Raw genomic sequence first — 23,650 nt, 5'->3', positions numbered from 1 at the left:
TAGGCTAGTTGGGCCTAGTTTTGGGCTTCATGGGCCTTTGGGCTTTTGATACCCAATATTGGGCTCATTTTCATTCTTGTAATTTTTCCTATTGATTGTATTCACTAGACCATTGTATTTTGGTCATTAGATTAGGTTTTTAGGAGGATTACATTAATAGGAGAAATAGGTTTCATTTAAGCATCATTTAGAAGTAATTTGAATTGAATTTGAGTCACATGGATGGCATGGGAAGGATCCGGCCATGTGAGCCTCAAATTCACTCCAAATCACTCCTAAATGACACTTAGATGAGGGTAGCATCCGTGTGAGTGTGTGAGTTGGCCAAAGTTTGAATTTCAAATTCAAATTTGAAATTCAAACTTGGCGCCAACTTGGTTCACCATGGTGCCGTCCAAGTTAACCTAATTTTCCCTCCTATAAATGTAACCTTTCTCACCTTGTAACACACTTTTGATATATGAGAATTTTCTGAATATTTCTTCAGCCAAATTCCCTCAAGAGTCACCGAATTCATCCAAGAGAGAAAACCAAGAGAATGCCTTCAAAAACCTTAGGAAAACCTAGTTTCCTTTTCTTTGAAGTGTGCAATCCCTTGAGTACTTGAGCTTGGGTGCTTCCGTCTTCTAAGTTCAGCAAGAGTTCATCATCTTCATGAGTTCTTCAAGAGTACTTCTACCTCCATTGAAGAAGATCCGAGCCTAGGAGGAGTTTAGGAGGAGATTGTGTTTCACTTCTACTACTCACCTCCATCAACAACCGACATAAATTTACGTCTCTCGCATCAACGTCGGACCTTTTTCTGACGTAAAAAATTTAAAATAACTGACATAAATTACTCTTTTTGTACTATTGTTACTTGCACATTTGGTCCCACATGTTTAAATTGAGGAATGTTGATCCCACATGTTTGAGACAAAGAGATTTTATGTCATGACATCTTTTTGAGTTTTGCATGAAGAAACTTGCTTTACTTATTCAACAAAAGGTTGAAGCTAATATTTGGAAGCAAGTTAATAAGATAACAAATAATGGGCCTAAAGTGTCACCTTATCTTTTGGATGACACTACATTTTCTTGGAAAAAATACATCTTTCAAGGTGATTAGATATCGCTTTTTAACCAACTTAGCTTAAATACACTAAAACCACCCGGAGATCCCAAGCAGTGTTTTTTGTACTCCCAATTCCGTGGTCATTGTTTACAAGGAGATTGACTTTACAGATTAGGATCTCCTTTCCACAATACTAACTAAATCATTGGAGATGCATCAAAAATTGACTAAATGCACCAGGAAAAAAGAAACTTAACCGGAGAGACGTTGAGGACTTAAAGCCTCGAGGATTAAGATGAAGCAGTTCAAGTTAATTTCGTATTTTAACATAAAAGGAACTCCAACAAATTAACAAGTAGTCTAGGAATTTAATCACGTAAATTTGAAGACAATGAACAACAAATCATACACAACTTCTCATCCTTGAGCAAGTCAGCTTATGTACTCTATTCTATTTTCTTGCCCTCTTCATTATTTTTTTTTTCTGTTCTGAATTGGGCTAGTAAATAATTGAATAAAAATCATATTATCGCATCGCTGGTATACGTTGTAGAAACTAACATTGTCACACAAGATCTGGTTAGAAAACGTTCATTCTCTCTTTAAGAGGAATCACTTAACTTGTCAAAATATACATAATTAGAAAGTCGTTGATACGAAGCTTCAAAATATTTGTTGAAGCTAGACAACTAGGAAGGTTATTCGTACAATGTTACGTATGCATGCTGTCAACTATAATGTCGTGTTGACTCATACATACATAGATGATGGAGAAATTCTTTTTTTCTGCCATTAGCTAATTAATTTACATTACGACATTCGACTTTTCAAATTTTATCCCACAGAGAAAATGCATATGGCTTCAAGAAAGGTCACAAAGTCGATCTATCTATAGGAGATAATTATACTTTATAATATCTACGGTCAAACAAAAATATGTACATTTTTTCGTAGTAATTGAACATCTTAGAATAGACTAAGCTTTTATGGTAAATTCAATCCATATTAATTACATTTTTTTATTATGCAAATTACTAATAAAATTATTATTAAGATAAAATTATTAGACTAGATTTAGTGATAAAAATTAAATTAGTATGAATAGGATTAAGTTCAAATCCTCGTATCATCATGTAATTTTAATAAATAAATACATCAAAATTACACTGCAAAATGGAATAAAAATGATTAAGAGGCGAAAAAAAATATATTATGAAGATGCAAAATGGAATAAACGGATAAATATATCTTTCGAGGTGCTTAACTCGCATTATTTTTGCATAAGAATTAAAAGGGGAGAATATTATGCAAAATACTATAAAATTTCATGCATAATTTGAAATAATATTTTTATTAGTTTACTCTTGTATATGCATGTGATGATTGGCTATATATTATACATACAGAGAAATATTACGAATACATCTTTAGTTAATAAGCTCTATACTATTTATCAAATTTTATTAAAAATTACAAATTTTGATATGCAATTATATATATATATATATATATATATATATATATATATATATATCATATTTATGTTATATTGTTTATATGTTTATAAATCATTTAGTTCATTTTGCATGCTTATTAAATATTAAAAAAAACATACATTTAATTCATCAAAATTAATAAATAAAAAAGTTAAATTAGATAGTTGTAATTAATAATATTATAATTGATAATTTTATTCTAAAAATATTTTATTGAATTAAATAGTGTTAGTGGTAGTTCTATTTAGGTTTAATTGCATTTCTATCTCTCAAGTATTGCAAAAGTGAGATTTTGATCCTCAAGATTTTAATTGAGCAATTTTAGTCTCTCTAAAATCATAGTAGTGTGATTGTGTTTTTCAAAAATTAATCGAGCAATTTTAGTTATTTGAGTATCGTAATTATAGGATTTTAATCCCTTCCATTGAAAATATTGAAAATATAATAATTTTAAACTCTAAACCTTAAACTCTTTTTTACAGGTTCTTTAATATTTAAGATATCTTATATGTTTTTTAACACTAGAGAATATATCTTAACCTAGTCATTACCGAATCTAAATTATATATCAAAGTTCATTTATCTCAAGTGGCTCTTGATTATATATACTCTTTATGTATCATTTTTTTATTCAATATAAGACTTCAATTTTTAAAAAACATTATACATATAGAAGAAGTATATTTTTTTACATATAATGCTTTTACTTGATGTGAGACTTAATTTTAAAAGACAATTATAAAGAATAATATTAAGATAAAAAGTGTTACCTCTCTATAGTATATATTTTCTAAAAAAAAATGTTGCAACAACTTACTAACTTAACTTATAATAACATTTTAATAAATGTAAGTAGAGAAATATTGTTAGAAATTAAATATAGTAATGTAAATACTTAAAGGAAAAATTATCATTCATATATAATTATCTTATTTCAAATAGAATTACCTTTAATAGAGGATACATGTGGTCTATACTCTATACAAAAGAAGAAGAAAAAATACATCAATGGATTTATTAACACGCAACAACCATGTTGATGAATTAGTCTGGTTATTTAGTTATACAAAAATAAAAATAAATAAGAAGACAATTAGTCCAATCTATTGCCATCGTGATAAGGAATTAGCCACTGCAAATATTATATCGATGGCCTGATGATTATATGTTTTTTATCATTAAAAATATTATTTTTTTTTGTACATTTTATATTTAAATAAAAATATATATGTTAATTATTCATTAGATATTAAATTACAATGATCTTTTGTAACTTTTAAAGGCTCAAAGTAAACTCATACCATTTTTTTTAATAAGATAACATTCTAGTAGTGTCCAAAAAAAGTTTCAGAATTTTAACAAAATTATTTTCCTATTGTTAATATTATGCTAGAAACGGGAAGTTGATTTAATGCTAGTAATTCAATTTTAATATCTTTATTCAATACTTAATTACAAAAAATTACATTATTTTTTATGAAAAAATTGTTTCTATCATTTTATCTATAAAAATTCTTATAATCTATATATATATATATATATATATATATATATATATATATATATATATTATTTTTAAAAATTGGTACGAAATATCTACCAACTTCAACAATAATTAATTTCTATCCGAGAATTTGTCTGACCTTTTTTAATTGGGTGTCCTCTTCCAATCAAGTTTTTTCTTTTCATATATAAGAGTCAAACTCAAAATTTTACTTAAGGAGGCCGAGTCAAGTATCAGTTAAATTAACAATTTATTGATATATATATATATATATATATATATATATATATATATATATATATATAAGCGATAATTAAGTTACAACCACATCACCTAATAAGGTTATGAGATTACACACAATTTTTTTTTTTACATTTAAAACATTCTCACTTATATATAAGGGAACACAATATAATTTTTTTTTAAACAAAACAATTAAGAGGTTAGTATATGGATACTAAAAGCATAAAATTATGTGCAATTTCATGTTGTAATTTAAGCATCATTGCTTAAATGAAAACTAGGTCCGTCTAATATATATATATATATATATATATATATATATATATATTGGATTGGTGAGATGAAAAAGGAAATACTTAATAAATCATATTAATTAAGTAGTCTCTCAAATATTTAAAATGTTTCAAATTTTATTAAAATATATTAACTTAGAAACTAAGATGATGAATATTCAATATTTATTACTTGAATATTTGTTACTACTTTAATTTAGGGAATACTTAGAAGAACGAGTAATATTATGGAGTCCAAATTTTGTGATTTATTTTATTTATTTTTTTTAAAAAGATAGAATAATGAGGATATTGTTCTTAGAAGCAAAATGAAAATATAGGTGTGCCGCGCGCGCAGAGTTGGTAATTTTCTGATTGTGGGAAATGTGCTTATTAACTCTATTTTGTGTATTGTGCTATAGTGCCTTTGTTTCATTTTACTGACATATATAGTTTGTCTGAATATCGACATAACAAAAGCGAGTCTGAGGATAAAGTTGCTCTAATGACTATCGAATATTTAAGAAGAAAAAAAAACGACAAATCTAAGAACACATTATTATTCAATTACACGTATATAAGATCGATTTTCAAAATCACGCAGTCAAGATTCCAATGTACAACTACGTGCATATATGCTTGAAATGCAAGTTTGGTCCCCCGTACTTGTACGGTTGTATTACGTAGTTATTAACGTTGAACTTTCTCAATCTATGTTATTTGTAGAAAAGTCCTACCAGTATACGTTCTTGAATTATCTCCTCCAATGGCAGAATAAGGCATGCGTTGATAAATCTAGCGTCTACACTTTTAGATGTTAACATGAAACTCCGGACTACTATAAATTAGATATTTCGTATTTCTCTTTTCTCAAATTGCATGCATCTCTCTCCTATGCACAAACACACCATCAATAAAATGATGCAGCTAAGCCCGTATTTTTCCGTTGTTGCAATTGCTCTTTTATTTTCATTTGCCCCTTCTACAGCAGATACTCATGAAAACTTTGTCCAATGTCTTTACAATTACCCCCATAATACCACCTCAATCTCCAAGGTTGTTTATACCCAAACCAATTCTTCATACTTGTCTACACTAGACTTTTCCATTCAAAATCTCAGGTTCTACAACGTAAGCTCAAAACCCCTTGTCATTGTGACACCGCTGGATGTTTCCCACATTCAAGCCACCATAATATGTTCCCAACACCATGGCCTCCAGATTCGAACTCGAAGTGGGGGCCATGATTACGAGGGTCTCTCGTACGTTGCGGAGGTTCCATTTGTCGTCGTTGACCTCATAAACCTTCGAGAAATCAATGTGGACGTAGAAAACAGCACTGCATGGGTTCAAGCTGGGGCAACTATTGGTGAACTTTACCACAGTATTAGCGAGAAAAGCAAAACACTAGGGTTTCCAGCAGGTGTGTGCCCCCCTGTGGGCACTGGTGGCCACTTTAGTGGTGGTGGCTATGGATTCTTGATGCGTAGGTACGGTCTTGCTGCTGATAATATAATTGATGCACACATAATTGATGTGAAAGGAAATGTTCTCGATAGAGCAGGCATGGGTGAGGATCTGTTTTGGGCCATTAGAGGAGGTGGAGGAGCAAGCTTCGGAGTCATCGTGGCTTGGAAGATAAAACTAGTTTCGGTTCCATCAACTGTTACAGTGTTCCGAGTTCCAAGGACATTGGAACAGAATGCAACCGAGATTATTCACAAGTGGCAGCTCGTGGCAAATAAACTTGACGATGGCCTAATCATTAGGATCAACATGGCTAGGGTGAATTCAAGTCAAAATGGGAAGCTCACTGTAGAAGCCCAATTTGAGTCCATGTATCTTGGAGGTGTGGATGAACTCATTCCCTTGATGCAAAACAGCTTTCCCGAGTTAGGTTTAGTCAGAGAGGATTGTACTGAGATGAGTTGGATTGATTCAGTTCTCTACATGGCTGGATTTACAAGCGGTCAATCCACTGATGTTTTGCTGAACAGAACTCAATTAAACGGTTTGTCGTTCTTCAAAGCAAAATCTGATTATGTGAGGGATCCTATTCCTGATGTAGGGTTACAAGGTTTATGGCCCTTCTTTTATGAAGATGAGGCTCAAGCTGCTTATGTTCAATTCACTCCTTATGGAGGTAGGATGGATGAGATTTCGGAATCTGAAATTCCATTCCCACACAGATCTGGAAACATATTCCATATTCAATACGGGGTGAATTGGCAAGAGGAAGGGGAGGAGGCATCACTAAGGCACGTGGAGTGGATTAGAAGAGTGTACAGTTATATGGAAGCTTATGTTTCAAAGTCTCCTAGAGCTGCATATGTGAATTATAGAGACCTTGACATTGGCGTAAATAACGATGGCTACACAAGCTATAGTCAAGCCAGCATTTGGGGTCTTAAGTATTTTAAGAACAACTTCAACAGATTGGCAAGAGTGAAGACAAAGGTTGATCCTCTAAACTTCTTCAGAAACGAACAGAGCATACCTCCTCTTATGTTGAAGGGACGCAAATAGAATATTCCTTGGGACGACAGCAAATGTCATTATAGAATAAGCTGCTTTGCTATTTTACTTCTAGCGTGTATTAAATGTAATATTTAATTACAAAGTATGATATTATTTTTAATTTTTTAAAAAAATTATAGATTTAATTTATTTATTAAGAAATTTTAATTTAATGATTGATTGTTAAAATAAAACATAGTTATTGAATAGAATAAAAGTCTCTTTTTATATATATCATGTATATTAAACTATAGCTACCAAAAGTTGGTAGGTCAACTAATTCGGTACTTATACTTTTTAATAAAGGATCCATATTTAATTTTTATTTTAGACATGGAATCGTGACTAAAAATGTAGTTTTATTTTTATAAAAGTTAACCTAGTAAGAAGGAATTATATTTAAAAATGTCAAAATACAATTTGTTATTGTATATATTTATAGATAAAAATCGTTACAAGTAAAAAATGAATATTATAAATGATTACTTGTTAGTAACGAATGATATTTTCTACACCTGCATTTGAACAGGACAAGTACGAGTATATATCATATTATCGATACCTATAAATATTCACTAATATTCAATTATATAATTACATGTTAAATTCTTTAAAAATTTATTAATTGGAATGAAGTACTTTAATAACTAAATTTAGTTTTTAAATTGAAGAATCTTGATTAATAAAATTATGTATAATATTTGAATAATTTAAATTTTAAGTTTTCAACTATTTTTTTTTAAGTATTATTAAAATATTTTTTTAATTAATTTATTTATTTTAAATAAATATCCATAAATATTTATAAATATTAATAATATTTTGCTTAGATATGTGACAAATATTTATTTGACAAGACAGGTACTAGGAGACTGCTATCTGTACCTATCTCACGTCACCCCTTAAACATCCCTAATCTACCTCTTTACTTAAAAAAAAAAAAAAAAAACATTTTGCTCCCTTACTGTTGTAACACTTTTTTGTTTAATTTCTAGGTTCATCTCATAGCTATTTCTCAAATCGAAAACCCCATAACTCATACCGTTTTAATCTTAATTTACAATAGTTTATGTGGTTTCCAAGATATTATTATCTAATAGGTTGGCACTACAAGAAGATATGTCGTTAGTATCGGATAAAAAGGACAACCTTAATTAACAAAAATCAAATTAAAGCTGACTTTGGCGTCTGTTTTGTTTCTGCATTATGGTCGACACAAAATTTGTGTTAATCATTTTCTTAGAAATATATAGATATATAATGAAGGATTTACGGTATCTATAAATTGGGATTATAAAATTTTATTGGTGAAAGTAATAGACTTTTTTTATCATAACTAAAATCGAATATTTTGTGTAGTTTTTTTTTAACTGCTTGAATTAAGAATCAGGTGTAAAATGAAAGTTTAATTGCACTTTTTATTTACTTTTTTCTTCTTCTATTTTTATGAATTTTATCACTCAATTTTTAAAATTGTACATTTTGTCATCAAAATTTTAAAATTTTACATATTTTATCAATATATTAGTTTACCATATTAACGCAATAAGTTGAGTATCAACATGATACACTAATCGTTGATGTAAATTGTTTACACACATAATGTGAGACATCCAATATCAATTTATCATGTATCTTAAGATCATGTTAGCAATCAACTATAATATCAAATTATCAAATAGTTAGCTAGCTAATAGATAATGAGATGTGCAAAATTTTGAAAACTACTAAGTGGTAAAATATACAATTTTAAAAGATGAGTGACAAAATTCATAAAAAATATAGAAGATATATGGATGGTAAAACGTGGAATTTATTCTTACAAAAATTAAGAATGAGAATTAAAATCATTTTTTTTTTTTTTACCTATTGCTCTATAATATGAGGATGGGTATTTATCCAAAAAAAAGAATGGCAAGAGATATAGAATGAACATACGAGAATGACAATGAAACATGCAGACAAAAAAGTTTGGATTTCTCTCCATTATATAGTGAAAATGATGTTGTGATATAAATTAATAAGATCTTACATTTTTATAATAAAAGAAAAAATAAAAATTTATAATTATAACACTTTTTATATATTTTTTAGATAAATACCATAACATACATAACCCTAGCTAATAAAAGGGGAACAAAAAATTGACGAAGTTACTGCTTAATGATGAGAAAAATAATAGAATTACTTTATAATATTTATTTGAAGAAATACTTTATGAAGATTATTTTTATAAGAATATTTTATATATAATTTTATAATAATAAAATATTGTTCGTTTTGAACTTAAATTCTCATGATTTTATTTTTAGTTATTATTCAAAAAATCTCTCAATCTTAAAATATGTGTATATTTTATAAGTTGTTATTTCTTTTTCTATTTTATTAATATAAGATTTGTTTGTATCTAACAAAGAATGCATACATGCAAGATAATGAACGCAAAATGAATCTTCAAACGTTGCTTATTAATTTCAACGGTGCATTGTGGAAATGATTATAAAATAGCAAAATACTATTGTTCAGAGGTAATGGCTAACAAAGGCCTAAATGCTCTGAATGGAAGGAGACGTGCATATTTATGGGTCCATGGGATTAGTGTGTATCAAAATTATTTAACATCTTTCTTTGAATAATGGTTTTTATCTCTATATCCCACAATATTTTTCTCATAAAGATAGATGAAAATCTAATATTTATGAGTTAAATGAAAAGTTTTTTTTTTCAAGTAAAATGTCAGGTTATCTTATTGTTCTAGTAAAAATAAATAATTCCCAAGTAACATATATAAATATTATCATAAATATTTATGATCAAGTAAATACATTTAATCATTCTTAGAAATTATGATTTTCGAAATTTATAATTTTAAAAAATTATGATTCTCAGACTTAAAAAAATACACTTACGAAATATCCTCATAAGTCATAAAAGTGACGATAGTGCAAGTATTTTAGATTAGGCTTTAAGTTTTAATGATAATAAACATAGATATTTTTTTAGAGAAAAATTTTTCAAACTAAGTTTTAAAACAAATAGATATAAGACGATTGGTTATCTTGAAAATAAGTCTTACATACGAAACATTTCATCTATAAAACAAATGCTTTATATTTATATCATTTATGATACCTGATAACAAAATCATTTTTCTTCACATGATTCCTTAACAGATTGAATGGAAAAGGCCTCTTTGATACTCACAACTCACTAAAGAATAAAAAACATGTTTTGCATTAGAAAAATGACTAGCATATCTCTTAAAGTACGTAAATCTTCAGAAAAAGTTATATCGAATTGACACACACATGGTTCCTCTCTTTTAGTATCTAAAAGGTGACAACTAGCTTCGTCAATCAGATTAGAAGTAACAATTTAGTGAGATGCATTTATTACAAGTATTTAATACATTAACAGACACTTCTCTCTACGTTGTGAAGACAATCATGGTGACAATAGAAATGACATAGTAGTTATCGCTACCATTATCACTATCTCCACTAATAGCAATATTAGTAACAATAATAATAATAGTAATGGTGACAGTTACAATGGTGCGCAATAATTGTGACACCCTTACTACCCCAACACATATATCGAAATATAATAAAAAAAATTAAGGAAAATAAACTTTTTAAGTTAGTAAAAGGGTTCACATAATACTTCATAACTGTTCTGACTGAAAAATAAAACTTGAAAGATAAAATTCAAGAGTTTACACATTTTTCAAAGAAAATAACATTTATTACAATACCAAATATTCTATCCTAGAGATCCTCTTGCCCCGATGTCACACTATCAGAGCATTTCCCAAATTAACGGATGGCATTCTATATACCACTTGCAGTTGGATCCTCTCCACCTAAAATATCAACAATTTATACGGTGAGAAAAGAAAAATTATCTATATGCAAAATACATTCAATCATATCACAGTATAATTTCATCATAACTCATTATATAGTATATATATATATATATATATATATATATATATATATATATATATATATATATATCAATTACTCATCATATTCACATACAACATTCGTGCCAATCCAACAATTAACACTATGCCAAGGCCTCGCCACATCTGACACAAGTGATACAGGTTAATTGCCTCACTCAACCCACACCAGACCAGGGGTCACGCCCTCCCTGTAGCATCACTTACCCAGGGGCCGTGCCGTCCCTCGCCATTTTGGTGTGAGGAAACACAATCACATTACAATCAATACAATCTCTTGCAATTAACCCTATGTCAGGGCTGCCATAAGCGACATAAGTGGTGGTGTTAACTGTCCTACTCATCCCACATCATACTAGGGTCACGCCTTCCCTATAGCACCACTTACCCAGGGGTCGTGCCATCCTAGTCATCAATGTGAGACATCACAATCATAATCATACAATATCTCAACTCATAATTCAAATTCACATCAATATCATCCATCAAATAACGTAACAATAACTAATATAATAATCAATAGAATAATTAGTATAAACTATAAACAGCGTATCAGGGGTTATACTACTCATACCATGCTCATCCTTATTTCATATGAAAGATAAGAAAATTTCCTACAACTCTCATGAAGACATCAAGTCCTAATTCCATCATCTACTTTGTGAAAAATGATAAAAACCGCAACAGCTATAGATAAAGCTGACAGCTTGACCCCTCTTCACTAAAACATCCATATATGGAGTTCTAGACCTCCTTTTTGGGTGATTTCAACGCCATTGGAAAGCTAAAATCCAAGGCTACAACTTTCATTAAGACCTCAAAATCAAAATATTCACGCTCAGCGCCCAGACTTGCACTCAGCGCGCCCAGCGCATTCTGGATCCAGCAACCCATGAAAACCTTGAAAATTCCTTCCAATCATGAATCCAATCCAAATTACACGAATTTGAACCATTAAAAAAAAACATAAACAATATCAAAAAAATATCATTTTAAGCAATAAAATTAAGTTTTAACCATTAATCCATGGAAATCATGAAGAAATCATGAAAACCCTAACCAAAACCTTTTCCCCTCAATCCAACCTCAATCATACATAGAACATGGAATCAATGTGATAATTCAAACTCATACATACCAGATTAAGTCTTATAAGTACTACCCTTACAATATAGTGAAAAACTAGGAATACATATATATATAGATAATAATAAAGAAAATATAAATTAACTCCAGTAAAGGTGGCAGTGCCTCCTAGTTAGGAATCCATTTATATTTTCCAAATCATAAAAATATAACAAAGATGTAAATTTTAGTCTTTTATCAAGAACATTTAAATTACAAAATAATAGGAGGCTCAGCCTTCCATTCAGATAAATTCCAAATTATAAATTAATAGGAGGCTTGGCCTTCCATTCAGATAAATTAAACGTGATCTTAAGAAATTATTCCTCTACCCAATTCCCTCATGTACTCTACATATAAATAATCCCCTTTTCCCCCGTACCTGGATGAATAGGAACTTGGGCAGAACCTCCTCCTCTTTTTCTTAAATCGGGACCGGAATTAGAGCAGAACCTCCTCTCTTATTCTCTCTTTTTATTTCTCTAGAATTTCTTCTCTCTAAAATTATGAATTTTCAAAAACCTTAAGCTCCTATTTATAGAATTTTTGAAGTTACTATGCATAGGTTACTATTCATTAAAATAATATTATAAGTTACTATGCACTATTCATTAAAATATTCAAATTCATTTATAAATGGAAACTTGCTTCCCTCGTGAGCTCCCTTCAGCAGCCATTTACTATGCAATTGCATAGTAAAATACGTATATATGAATAGTAAAATACGTATATATATAAATAGTAAAATACGTATATGTAAATAGTACAATACGTATATGTGAATAGTAAAATTCGTATAAAAATATGATAAACTTTCTAATAATTCCAATACATAAAAATAAAATTTTTTTGGAATGTTACATTACTCCCCTCCTTTTAGAAATTTAGTCCTCGAAATTACCTGAATTAAACAAAAATGGATATGAAGTTCTCATCTTTTCCTCTAGTTCCCAAGTAGCACTTTCTGGTATAGCTCCTCCCCAAATAACTTTTACCAAAGGAATTTCTTTACCCCTAAGTTGCTTTACCATTCGATCCTCGACTCTCACCGGGGTAGCTTCCATCGTCAAGTTCTCCTTAACCTCAATATGATCCGACTCAATCACATGCGAAGGATCATGAATGTATTTTCGAAGTTGAGAAATATGAAAAACATCATGAAGATTTGACAGATTAGGAGGCAAAGCTATTTGGTAGGCAACATTACCGACTCTTTTTAGAATTTGAAAAGGACCAATGAATCGAGGAGTAAGTTTTCTGGATTTTAATGCCCTGCCAACCCCAGTCCATGGGGTGACTTTTAAGAACACATGGTCACCTTCTTGAAATTCCAAATCCTTTCTCCTCCTGTCAGCATAATTTTTCTGTCTATTCTAAGCTGTCCTCATCCTTTCTTGTATCAATCTAACCTTTTCAGTGGTTTGTTGCACAATCTCAGGTCCTAAGATGATATTATCACCAGGCTCGCACCAACACAAAGGAGTCCTACACCTCCTACCATACAAGGCTTCATAGGGTGCCATACCTATGCTAGAGTGGTAACTATTATTATAGGTAAACTCTATCAAAGGTAAAAGGCTATCCCAACTTCCCCCTTGGTCCAACACGCAGGCTCTAAGCAAATCCTCTAAAGATTGAATAGTCCTCTCAGTCTGACCATCAATTTGAGGGTGGTAAGCTGAACTAAGTCTCAGTTGGGTTCCCAAAGCTTGTTGAAGGCTCTCCCAAAATCTAGAGGTGAATCTAGGGTCTCTGTCTGAAATTATGCTAGATGGTATCCCATGTAATCTCACGATTTCATCAATATACAGTCTAGCCAATCTCTCCAGAGAAAACCTAATGTTAATAGGTAGGAAATGTGCACTCTTGGTCAACCTATCAACTATAACCCAAATGGAATCATGCCCTTTCCTAGTTTTAGGCAAAGCAACTATGAAGTCCATAGAGATGCTATCCCACTTCCACTCGGGTATACTCAAAGGCTGAAGTAATCCTGAAGGTTTTTGATGCTCTATCTTAGCCTTCTGACATACTAAACAGGCACTCACAAATTCAGCTATATCTTTCTTCATCCTAGGCCACCAGAATATCTTCCTGAGATCTTGATACATCTTCGTTGCTCCTGGATGAAAACTAAGCTTGCTCTTATGACCTTCCTCTAGTATCAATCGTTTAAGTGTAGGGTCACTAGGCACACATACTCGGTCTTTAAATCTTACCACTCCATCTGCACCCAAGGTAAATTCTCCTCCAATCCCTTGTCCTATAGCCTTACGTCTAGCCTCTAGAAATGAATCCACTAACTGAGCTTCTCCAATTTCCCTCAACAACTCACTAGTCACCCGAGTCATACCTAATCTCACACTATTATGAGTCACTTCACAAGTCAAACTTAAGTCTCTAAATTGGGTCAAAAGATCCATCTCCCTAATCATAAGAGAAGACAAATGCAAAGATTTCCTACTCAAAGCATCAGCTACCACATTAGCTTTTCCTGGGTGATAATTAAGATCAAAATCATAGTCCTTAAGAAATTCCAACCATCTCCTTTGCCTCATATTTAAATCTTTTTGGTCAAATAAATACTTAAGACTCTTATGATCACTAAACACTTCAAATTTTGAACCATACAAATAATGTCTCCAAATCTTAAGTGTGAACACCACTGCTGCTAATTCAAGATCATGGGTGGGGTAATTCCTCTCATGTATTTTTAATTGCCTAGATGCATAAGATACGACCTTTCCTTCTTGCATTAACACTCCACCCAAACCCATCTTAGAAGCGTCACAATAAATCACAAAAGTCTTGCTAAGATCAGGCAATACTAAAACAGGTGCACTAGTCAATTTTTCCTTAAGGGCTCGGAAACTATCCTCACATTTACTATCCCATACAAACATAACTCCTTTCCTAGTCAAACTTGTCAAGGGTAATGCTAACTTAGAGAATCCTTCTATGAATCTTCTATAGTATCCAGCCAATCCAAGGAAACTCCTAATCTCACTAACTGACTTAGGTGCCTCCCAATTCAGCACAGCCTCAACTTTAGATGGATCCACTGTTATACCTCTACTCCAAATTACATGCCCTAAGAAACTCACCTCCTCTAGCCAAAAATCACATTTGGACAACTTAGCATAAAGTTGTTTCTCCCTGAGTGTTTGTAGTACTACCCTTAAATGTTCCTCATGCTCCTCTTTAGTCTTGGAATAAACTAGTATGTCATCTATAAAGACAACTACAAATTTATCCAAATACGGATGAAGAATCCGATTCATGTAATCCATAAAAATTGCAGGAGCATTCGTCACACCAAAAGGCATTACTAGATACTCATAGTGTCCATAACGGGTCCTAAATGCTGTCTTAGGTACATCTTCACTCTTAACTCTAATCTGATGGTACCCTGATCTAAGATCGATTTTACTAAACACACAAGCACCTACCAACTGATCCATAAGATCATCTATCCTAGGCAACGAATATTTGTTCTTAATGGTCACCTTGTTCAACTGGCGATAATCTACACACAACCGCATACTACCATCCTTCTTTTTGACTAGAAGTACGGGTGCTCCCCAAGGTGATACACTAGGCCTCACAAACCCCTTTTTCAACAAGTCTTCTATTTGTTTCTTTAGTTCCACTAACTCTATGGGTGACATCCTGTAAGGTGCAATAGAGATAGGTCCTGTTCCTGGAACTAAATCTATGGAAAATTCTACTTCTCTTCTGGGTGGTAAGCTAGACACATCAGAAAAGACATCCGAAAAGTCACACACAACAGGCAGTTCATTTACCAAAACATTTTTCTCGGAATTCAGAGAAGCTAACAACATGTACACTTGGGCATCTTCTTGCAAAGATACCTTAACTTGGTTGGCAGTCAAATAATCCTTACTCACTTTTTCAACAGACTCCTCAAAAATAATAGATTTACTAGCACAATTCAAAAGGACATGATTGGAAGATAACCAGACCATACCCAAAATAACATCTAGTTGACTTAGAGGTAAACAAATTAAGTCAACCATGAAATCTCTACCTTCAATAGTCAGAGGACACTTTGAACAGACATCAGAAGTGATTACCGATTCACTAGTGGGTGTTTCGACAATTAACTCAAAAGACAAGGAAGAGACAAGTAATTTTAGTTTAGACACACACGCATGTGATATGAAAGAGTGAGTCGCACCAGAATCATATAAAACGGTTAAAGGAGTTCCATTAATGAAACACATACCCTGAATTAAGTCTTCGGATTGAGTAGCTTCAGCACCACTCAAAGCAAATACTCTTCCTGTGGTTCGAGGTTTGCTAGCGCTCCCTCCAGCCTCTGTTATTTCTTTCCTACTCTGAGGGCATTCACTAGCTTTATGTCCCTCTGCTTTACATTTGAAGCATATCATTATCCTTTGCATCCGACAATCAACTGCCCTATGACCTGGCTTTCCACATTTAAAACAGTTGTTGTGTGGAACAAAACCCACACTTCCCCTTCCAGAAGTTTGGCTAACCATTGGAACTTGGCTTCTTTGTTGCGTAGAACCTTGATGATTCACCTTAGAACTTGAGTCCCCTGCAAACTTGGTATAAGGTTTATTCTTATTAGCTGAACCAAACTTAGTATTTCTCATCGGTCCTCCACTCTTATAATGAGTTACCCTAGCTCGGTTGTCCTCATCAAATACTCTGCACTTGTTTACTAATTCATGGTAGTGAGTAATCCCTTGATAATTGAACACTTGTTTGATCTCAGGGCGAAGACCGCTCACAAACTTCACGCATTTGTCCTCCTCATTGTCTACACCATCATACATAGGGCAGAATCTAACCAAGTCTTCAAATTTAGTCACGTATTCAGCCACAGAATTCTCTCCTTGTTTCAATTCAAGGAATTCCACCTGTTTCTTATGTCTCACATCTCGGGGAAAATATTTCTCCAAGAACAGCCGCTTGAAGTTATCCCAGTTTACTTGAGTTCCCGCAGCCATCATTCTTTGCAAAGCACCTTGCCACCAGATGCCAGCCTCTCCAGAAAGCATAAAAACGGCCAAAGTTACCTTCTGTATCAAAGGACATCCCATAGCTTGGAATATCTTTTCAATTTCAAAAATCCAATCAGCAGCTCCATCAGGATTATAGCCTCCACGAAAGCTTGACGGATTATTTCGCTGAAATCTCTCTAGCCAATCTATCTCTGGTCGTTGGTTCAGATTACCAATAGCCTGAGCCATCGCTTGCAGAGCATCAGCGATTACACGATCGTTTCTACCTCCTGCCATTGTTTTTCTGTCCTCCCAGAAAAGTTAACAATCATACTCTAAAATAACAAATTTAATCAATCGTCGTTATATCAATAAATTCAACATTCAATTTACTACACCATTCATCTACCAAACAAGCATAGTAGACTCATAACTTACGGCCGATTGAATCGACCTGCTTTGATACCACTAAATGTGACACCCTTACTACCCCAACACATATATCGAAATATAATAAAAAAAATTAAGGAAAATAAACTTTTTAAGTTAGTAAAAGGGTTCACATAATACTTCATAACTGTTCTGACTGAAAAATAAAACTTGAAAGATAAAATTCAAGAGTTTACACATTTTTCAAAGAAAATAACATTTATTACAATACCAAATATTCTATCCTAGAGATCCTCTTGCCCCGATGTCACACTATCAGAGCATTTCCCAAATTAACGGATGACATTCTATATACCACTTGCAGTTGGATCCTCTCCACCTAAAATATCAACAATTTATACGGTGAGAAAAGAAAAATTATCTATATGCAAAATACATTCAATCATATCACAGTATAATTTCATCATAACTCATTATATAGTGTATATATATATATATATATATATATATATATATATATATATATATATATATATATATATATATATATATCAATTACTCATCATATTCACATACAACATTCGTGCCAATCCAACAATTAACACTATGCCAAGGCCTCGCCACATCTGACACAAGTGATACAGGTTAATTGCCTCACTCAACCCACACCAGACCAGGGGTCACGCCCTCCCTGTAGCATCACTTACCCAGGGGTCGTGCCGTCCCTCGCCATTTTGGTGTGAGGAAACACAATCACATTACAATCAATACAATCTCTTGCAATTAACCCTATGCCAGGGCTGCCATAAGCGACATAAGTGGTGGTGTTAACTGTCCTACTCATCCCACATCATACTAGGGTCACGCCTTCCCTATAGCACCACTTACCCAGGGGTCGTGCCATCCTAGTCATCAATGTGAGACATCACAATCATAATCATACAATATCTCAACTCATAATTCAAATTCACATCAATATCATCCATCAAATAACGTAACAATAACTAATATAATAATCAATAGAATAATTAGTATAAACTATAAACAGCGTATCAGGGGTTATACTACTCCTACCATGCTCATCCTTATTTCATATGAAAGATAAGAAAATTTCCTACAACTCTCATGAAGACATCAAGTCCTAATTCCATCATCTACTTTGTGAAAAATGATAAAAATCGCAACAGCTATAGATAAAGCTGACAGCTTGACCCCTCTTCACTAAAACATCCATATATGGAGTTCTAGACCTCCTTTTTGGGTGATTTCAACGCCATTGGAAAGCTAAAATCCAAGGCTACAACTTTCATTAAGACCTCAAAATCAAAATATTCACGCTCAGCGCCCAGACTTGCACTCAGCGCGCCCAGCGAATTCTGGATCCAGCAACCCATGAAAACCTTGAAAATTCCTTCCAATCATGAATCCAATCCAAATTACACGAATTTGAACCATTAAAAAAAAAATAAACAATATCAAAAAAACATCATTTTAAGCAATAAAATTAAGTTTTAACCATTAATCCATGGAAATCATGAAGAAATCATGAAAACCCTAACCAAAACCTTTTCCCCTCAATCCAACCTCAATCATACATAGAACATGGAATCAATGTGATAATTCAAACTCATACATACCAGATTAAGTCTTATAAGTACTACCCTTACAATATAGTGAAAAACTAGGAATACATATATATATAGATAATAATAAAGAAAATATAAATTAACTCCAGTAAAGGTGGCAGTGCCTCCTAGTTAGGAATCCATTTATATTTTCCAAATCATAAAAATATAACAAAGATGTAAATTTTAGTCTTTTATCAAGAACATTTAAATTACAAAATAATAGGAGGCTCAGCCTTCCATTCAGATAAATTCCAAATTATAAATTAATAGGAGGCTCGGCCTTCCATTCAGATAAATTAAACGTGATCTTAAGAAATTATTCCTCTACCCAATTCCCTCATGTACTCTACATATAAATAATCCCCTTTTCCCCCGTACCTGGATGAATAGGAACTTGGGCAGAACCTCCTCCTCTTTTTCTTAAATCGGGACCGGAATTAGAGCAGAACCTCCTCTCTTATTCTCTCTTTTTATTTCTCTAGAATTTCTTCTCTCTAAAATTATGAATTTTCAAAAACCTTAAGCTCCTATTTATAGAATTTTTGAAGTTACTATGCATAGGTTACTATTCATTAAAATAATATTATAAGTTACTATGCACTATTCATTAAAATATTCAAATTCATTTATAAATGGAAACTTGCTTCCCTCGTGAGCTCCCTTCAGCAGCCATTTACTATGCAATTGCATAGTAAAATACGTATATATGAATAGTAAAATATGTATATATATAAATAGTAAAATACGTATATGTAAATAGTACAATACGTATATGTGAATAGTAAAATTCGTATAAAAATATGATAAACTTTCTAATAATTCCAATACATAAAAATAAAATTTTTTTGGAATGTTACAATAATGATGATTTTTGTTGAAGAGATAATTAATAATAATAATCTTGTAAAAGAGTATTTATAATTGAAATTTAATTTTGACTATTAATTTTTTATCAATAATTTAAAAATTATAATTTACTCATTTCATCTCTCATAATAAAATATGTTACGCTCCCTATATATAATATATCTTAATAATATTAAATTAATAAGAGATAAACAATTTTATCACTAAAATAGAAAGGTGGAATTTAACGATTTTTAATGGCAATAATTAGTTACCAAATGAGAAAAAAGAAACCTAGAAATTATTTTATATTTATATAAATATTGTAGAATTTAATACTTTTACTTCAAAATCTCTTTTTTTTCCTCATCTCATCTTCATATTCTTTTGAAGTATTTAAGTCAATAAATGACATCAAATTATTACCGTAGATAATATCAATGTGTAATTTCCTCCATTTTTCAAATTTTCTCATTTCATCATTTTCTCTTATTTACTTTACAATAATTATAAATTTATATTTTTACTGTTTCTTTTTCCTTTCATTATATTCTTATACTTTATAAAATTTTAGTAATATAAAATATCAAAGAAAAATATGAATCTGATTTTGAAAAATTAAATAAAAAAGTTAGAAGATTAATATAAAAAAAGTAATAATAAATGATTTACATCTCCAAAAACCTAAATAATATATATTATAATAGAAGGTTTTGTCACATAGGCAAATTCCACCTGCCAACACCATATTCATTCTTTTCTCTTTTAAAATGTCATAGAAGTTTTCATTTTATTTTTAATTCATAAAATACATAAATATGGTAATTAAAGATATTTATAATATAAAGTTTTTATCTAAAAACTGTTCTTAACAATAATATAGAATATTTTAAATATTTATAGTTTATAGTCTATCTAATATTAATTTATACTGACCATTTAATTAAAGTAGCTTTTAAGTCTAAAATTAAGCCAACTAAACATAACCTCATTCCTATTACGAATCTACGATTTTGACCATTGACAATAAGGAAATTGCCTGTTTCGATTATAATTCTTATCAATCGTAGGGGTTGATTATACATGTAGTCTTTATTTACTTGGTCAAAAGTCAACATTTTTTTTTTCCAATAACCAAAATATTTGAACTGAAAACAGAGTAACTTCGCAGAGAAAAATATTATTTTTGTATTCCTTTAACGTCACCTGTTGAAGTCATACACAACAGCTAATAAGCTTTCCGACTACTATTTTTGACTTCAACTGCTTCACGTTAACACCTTACAAATTTTTCAGTGTTTTAATTTATATCAACGTTTTTGTCTGTTCTCAAACCCCGTTCCTGAGTTTGCCGTCTGAGTTTATTGTATTTCTACTTGTGTCTGTTCTGTTGTACCTAGCACAGCAATCTCGGGAAAAAAAAATATATAAATCTCTTGATATAGTTAGTGGGAACCCAAAAACCAGTATTGAATTTTGTTAATGCTATAAGCTACTGCAAGAGGTGTCAAATGAAAATTAATATTGCAAGAGTGCTTCCCTTTAATACCTTAGAATTTACAAAGCACAACTTCTTCAGAAAACTATGCCTATGCTTATGTTTGCAAATTTCATTAATTTATTATTTGTGATTGGCATGTTCTACAAAGGAGGAATACTCTGCTCATCCCTGAAAAAGTTTCCAGGATCAACCCTGGCCTTTACTCGTGCCAACCTTTCAAAATTGTTATTGAAATATTTCAAACCCCAAGGTTTTGCTTTTTCATAGCCAGAGTTCCCTCTATTCACACCCAAATCAAGGTCTCTATAATTCAAATACGCTTGTCTTGGCAACTTTGACACATAAGGTGCCATATATGTATACAATCTTCTTATCCAATCTATATGCTTCGCCTCTTCTTCATTTGAAACCAAAGTCACCGAATACTGAATTCCATATAAGTTCCCTTTTCTATGTGGAAACGGGGTTTCTGATTCAGAAATCTCACTCATTATTCCACCATATGGTGTGAATATCAGGAGCGGTGAATTCTCCAAGAGTAGCATCTTCCATAGCCCTTCTAACCCAAGTAATGGAATTGGTTCCTTCACATAGTCAGATTTTGCTTTGGAAGAAGGGGATGTTTGGTTTCTCCTGAGCAAGACTTCCAAGGACTCATCTATTGAATGGCCTGCAAAGTGAAGAACGGATTGAATCCAAGTCATCTGGGTGAGGTTGTTGCTTTGCAAACCCAATTCAGCAAAACTGTTTTGCATCAAAGGAAGGAGATTCTCTGCTGTCCCAAGATAAAGTCCTGAGAAGGAAACCACCACAGTTTTGTTTACACCTTGAGAAGGTGAATTGGAAACTCCCACAACAGTGTGCAAAAAAAGCTCTGAAGGAAGATTTGGAGCAGTTGTTTGCCACTTGTGGAAAAGGCTAGTGGCACCTTGATCAAGGGTTCTTGAAACATCAAAAGTTGTCACTGTTGGAGGAACATGCACAAGCTTGATTTTCCATGCAGTTATGACTCCAAAGCTAGATCCTCCCCCTCCTCTTATGGCCCAAAAAAGATCTTCCCCCATCAGTGTTCTGTTCAGTATCTTCCCATTAGCATCTACCATTTGTGCATCAATTACGTTATCAGATGCTAGGCCATATTTTCTGAAAATGGTGCCAAACCCACCTCCACTAAGGTGCCCTCCAACACCAATAGTGGAGCAACTTCCAGCTGGGAAACCATGAACCTTGCTTCTCTTTGCAATTGCATAATAGAGTTCTCCAATTGTAGCACCTGACTCAACCCATGCACTTTCTTCCTCCATGTTAATGATTATGGACCTAAGGTTGATGAGATCAATGATGAGGAATGGAACGTGAGAATAAGAGACATATGAAAGACCCTCATAGTCATGCCCCCCACTTCGAATTCTTACCTGCAAGGTGTTTCTCTTTGAGCAAAGGAGTGCCACTTGGATGTGGAATAGGCTTTGTGGAGTGATGATAAGGTTTGGTTTCGGGATTGAACTGTTTAGGAATCTGGCGTTTCTTATGGAAGACTTCAAAATGGGTTCATAAGAGGAACTAGCTTTGGTGAATATTACTCCTGAGGTTGAGTTATCTCCTAAATTTTTCTGGAAACATTGAAGGAAACCTTCCTCAGAACTTGAAGTTGCAGGGAAAATTGAAATGAAAGAAACGGTGACTGAAAGGAAAAGTAGTTTTACCATTGAAGTGGCCATTTTTGTCTCCTTTCTTATCATTTCAACTGATGATGGGAACTCGAGTATTTATAGCCAACTCATGGGGCAGTTTATGGCTGGCATATTTGAATGGAGACTTGCAAAAGAAAATTAAAAATTATGATTCTGGAAAATAATCTTTTGTTTTCTAGCAAGGATTAAAGAAAAACATACTATAACTCATCCAATAAATCCTTACATATAAATTAAACAAATATTAAATATTTTTTAAATTGTAGATAACATAATTTTTTTTACTGTATTTAGTAATTAGAAGAATTGAATTTGTAGACTGGTGGATTTTAGATCAATTGATTCCGTAATTTACATGAATTATTATAAACTTAGATACTAAATTTGATTCCTATACATAAAAAAAATTAGAATAATTTATA

General features: G+C 31.9%; 2 protein-coding genes across 3 annotated transcripts; one reads left to right on the top strand and one right to left on the bottom strand.

The window, feature by feature from the left end:
• The first annotated feature begins 5,419 nt into the window (after positions 1-5,419).
• LOC109814515 (tetrahydroberberine oxidase) lies at positions 5,420-7,244 on the top strand. Its single transcript, XM_020378969.3, has one exon. It carries the CDS (start codon positions 5,449-5,451, stop codon positions 7,093-7,095), a length of 1,647 nt encoding a protein of 548 aa, XP_020234558.2. The 5' UTR covers positions 5,420-5,448; the 3' UTR covers positions 7,096-7,244.
• A 14,294-nt stretch (positions 7,245-21,538) lies between these two features.
• LOC109814511 (monolignol oxidoreductase AtBBE-like 15) lies at positions 21,539-23,294 on the bottom strand. Of its 2 annotated transcripts, XM_029274586.2 has the most exons (2): positions 22,950-23,089; positions 21,539-22,854 (listed from the first exon to the last, which is right to left on the bottom strand). In XM_029274586.2, the coding sequence occupies exon 2, from the start codon at positions 22,836-22,838 to the stop codon at positions 21,675-21,677; it is 1,164 nt and encodes a 387-aa protein (XP_029130419.1). In that variant the 5' UTR covers positions 22,839-22,854; positions 22,950-23,089; the 3' UTR covers positions 21,539-21,674. The 2 variants fall into 2 exon arrangements, with proteins under 2 accessions (XP_029130419.1, XP_082925066.1); XM_083068940.1 differs by having other exon boundaries at positions 21,539-23,294.
• Positions 23,295-23,650: the final 356 nt, after the last annotated feature.

This window comes from Cajanus cajan, chromosome 2 (assembly GCF_000230855.2).
Source record: "Cajanus cajan strain Asha chromosome 2, NIPB_CcT2T_4, whole genome shotgun sequence".
Taxonomy (NCBI): domain Eukaryota; kingdom Viridiplantae; phylum Streptophyta; class Magnoliopsida; order Fabales; family Fabaceae; genus Cajanus; species Cajanus cajan.
The sequence above is the reverse complement of the archived record's forward strand: the minus strand, read 5'-3'. Positions and strand labels throughout refer to the sequence as shown.

Coding starts and splice junctions, on each gene's coding strand:
- LOC109814515 (XM_020378969.3), top strand. CDS start 5,449: ATGCATCTCTCTCCTATGCACAAACACACCATCAATAAAATGATGCAG.
- LOC109814511 (XM_083068940.1), bottom strand. CDS start 23,276: ATGATAAGAAAGGAGACAAAAATGGCCACTTCAATGGTAAAACTACTT.